The 1,645-nt window shown below is 64.0% G+C and overlaps 1 protein-coding gene across 1 annotated transcript in view; it reads right to left on the reverse strand.

Moving 5' to 3' along the window:
• Window positions 1–375: 375 nt before the first annotated feature.
• LOC110596571 overlaps window positions 376–1,645 on the reverse strand; it is a 1,530-nt gene continuing 260 nt past the window's right edge. The window contains exons 2-3 of the mRNA XM_021717741.1: window positions 1,192–1,642; window positions 376–599 (exon numbers count right to left, since the gene is read on the reverse strand). Coding sequence (XP_021573416.1) covers window positions 376–599; window positions 1,192–1,642 — 675 coding nt within the window. The remainder of the gene's footprint in view (window positions 600–1,191; window positions 1,643–1,645) is intronic.

A 1,645-nucleotide genomic window follows, 5' to 3' on the forward strand; every position in this document is an offset into this window, starting at 1 on the left:
CAGTCGGTAAACAATTAGAAAACAGAAGAGAGAGAGCGAGAGAGAGCGAGAGAGAGAGAGAGAGAGAGAGAGAGAGAGAGAGAGCGCCTCCTACTTTTTTTTTTTTTAAACCACAAACAAGGAGACGGAAACTATTAAACAAATAAGAAGGAGGGAAACTCCCGCATATTTCACCTTGACCTTGCTGGACTGGTGTGATGCCTGAACAGGCGGGTGTTCATTAAAGAGTAAGTTACTAGTGGAAAAATGAGCGGCCAGACTTTACGACGGAGAACCACTCCTGCCCCTAGAGGAAAAAGAGAACCATAGCCCTGTGTCTCAAGCCAGAAACAGTGATTCGTTTCCAGCCCAGAGGACTGGGTTCTCTCCCTCAGCTCAGCGTGGTAGTGGCAGAACCCGAGGGGGCGCACTGCTTCCCGGACAGCCGCCCCGGATAACACCCGCGCCCCGCCTGCACCTACATTTCTGAGTTGCAAGCAGGCAGAAATACCCTCCCACCTCCTCTCCTTGGCTTCTCTCTCCCCGCTTTGCTGCCGTCTGTAACTTCTTTGTTCCGTTTACTGGGAAGGTGACGCTTAAGGTCAAAAGCTCCGCTGTAACTAGCAAAAGCCCAGAGTCACCACCAGACCCTGGGAAAATGCAGAGCTGTCCAGCCCGGGGCTGAGGCTTTGCGTGGAGAGGGAGCGGCGAGGAATCTCGGCCAGGAGCTCCGGGAACAGCCCCTGCGGACCGATCCAGCACTCCAAGGGCTGGAGAGACCCGGGGCAGCCTCGCGGTGGGCGGAAGGCGAGCTCCCGACTCTGCAAGCAGAGCGGGTGCTCACCCCCCGCAGCACAGGGTGCTGGGGGCGGGGAGAGGTCCCCGGACTGCGCTCTGCAAGCAGCAGCTGCGAGGCATCGAGGATCTCCGAACAAAGCAGCGCGCAGCGCGCGGGCGAGAGGCGGGGGCATGCTCGCAGCTGCCGCGGGTGCTCGGCGGCTCTGCCACCACGCCCGCCGGGCGAGCATCGGGGTGCAAGGCCCCGGGGGAGGAGGGGAGAGGGGACCCGGCGTGCCATTCCCGTTGCGCGGTTACGCTTCAGGAGTTCTTGTGAACGATGGGAATGGCAAGTCTCAGAGCCAAAGAGGAGAAAAAGGGCTGGAGTGAGCAAAACAAAGGGCGAGTGTGGGCCGCGGTGACTTCATGCCTCACCAATGTCCCGCCCACGCTGCTCCGAGCTGTTGCTGCTGCTGCCGCCCGGGCCGCCGCCGCGCCTGCGGGCCCCCAGAGCCAGGCGCTCGGTAGCGTGGGGCGGTTTCCTAGCAACTCTCGGCGGGGAGTGCACCCAGCTCCCCGCAGGTCCGGAGCCCCCCGGGGGGCCGGGGCAGGTCCACCCCTCCCCCGCCCATCGCCGGCCTCGCCTGGTTCGCATCCTTGCCGGGTGCACAGCAGAGCGTGCCAGCCGCCGGGGCTCTTGACGGCGGGACGCCTCAGCCGCGAGCTGAGGCCAAAGGGACCAGGGCACGAAGCCCCCGCCCCGCGAGGCCGGGCTCCCGCACCCCCGCGGGACCTCCCCTCTCGCGCTCCAGCCGTGCGCTCCACTCCCCGCCAAGCAGGGAGCGGCGATGCCTCGCTCTGTGCCTGCGGGCTCCGGCGGGTGCTTCTA

This window comes from Carlito syrichta, unplaced genomic scaffold (genome assembly GCF_000164805.1).
Source record: "Carlito syrichta isolate Samal-C Ts95f unplaced genomic scaffold, Tarsius_syrichta-2.0.1 Scaffold310671, whole genome shotgun sequence".
In the NCBI taxonomy this organism is placed as follows: Eukaryota; Metazoa; Chordata; class Mammalia; order Primates; family Tarsiidae; genus Carlito; species Carlito syrichta.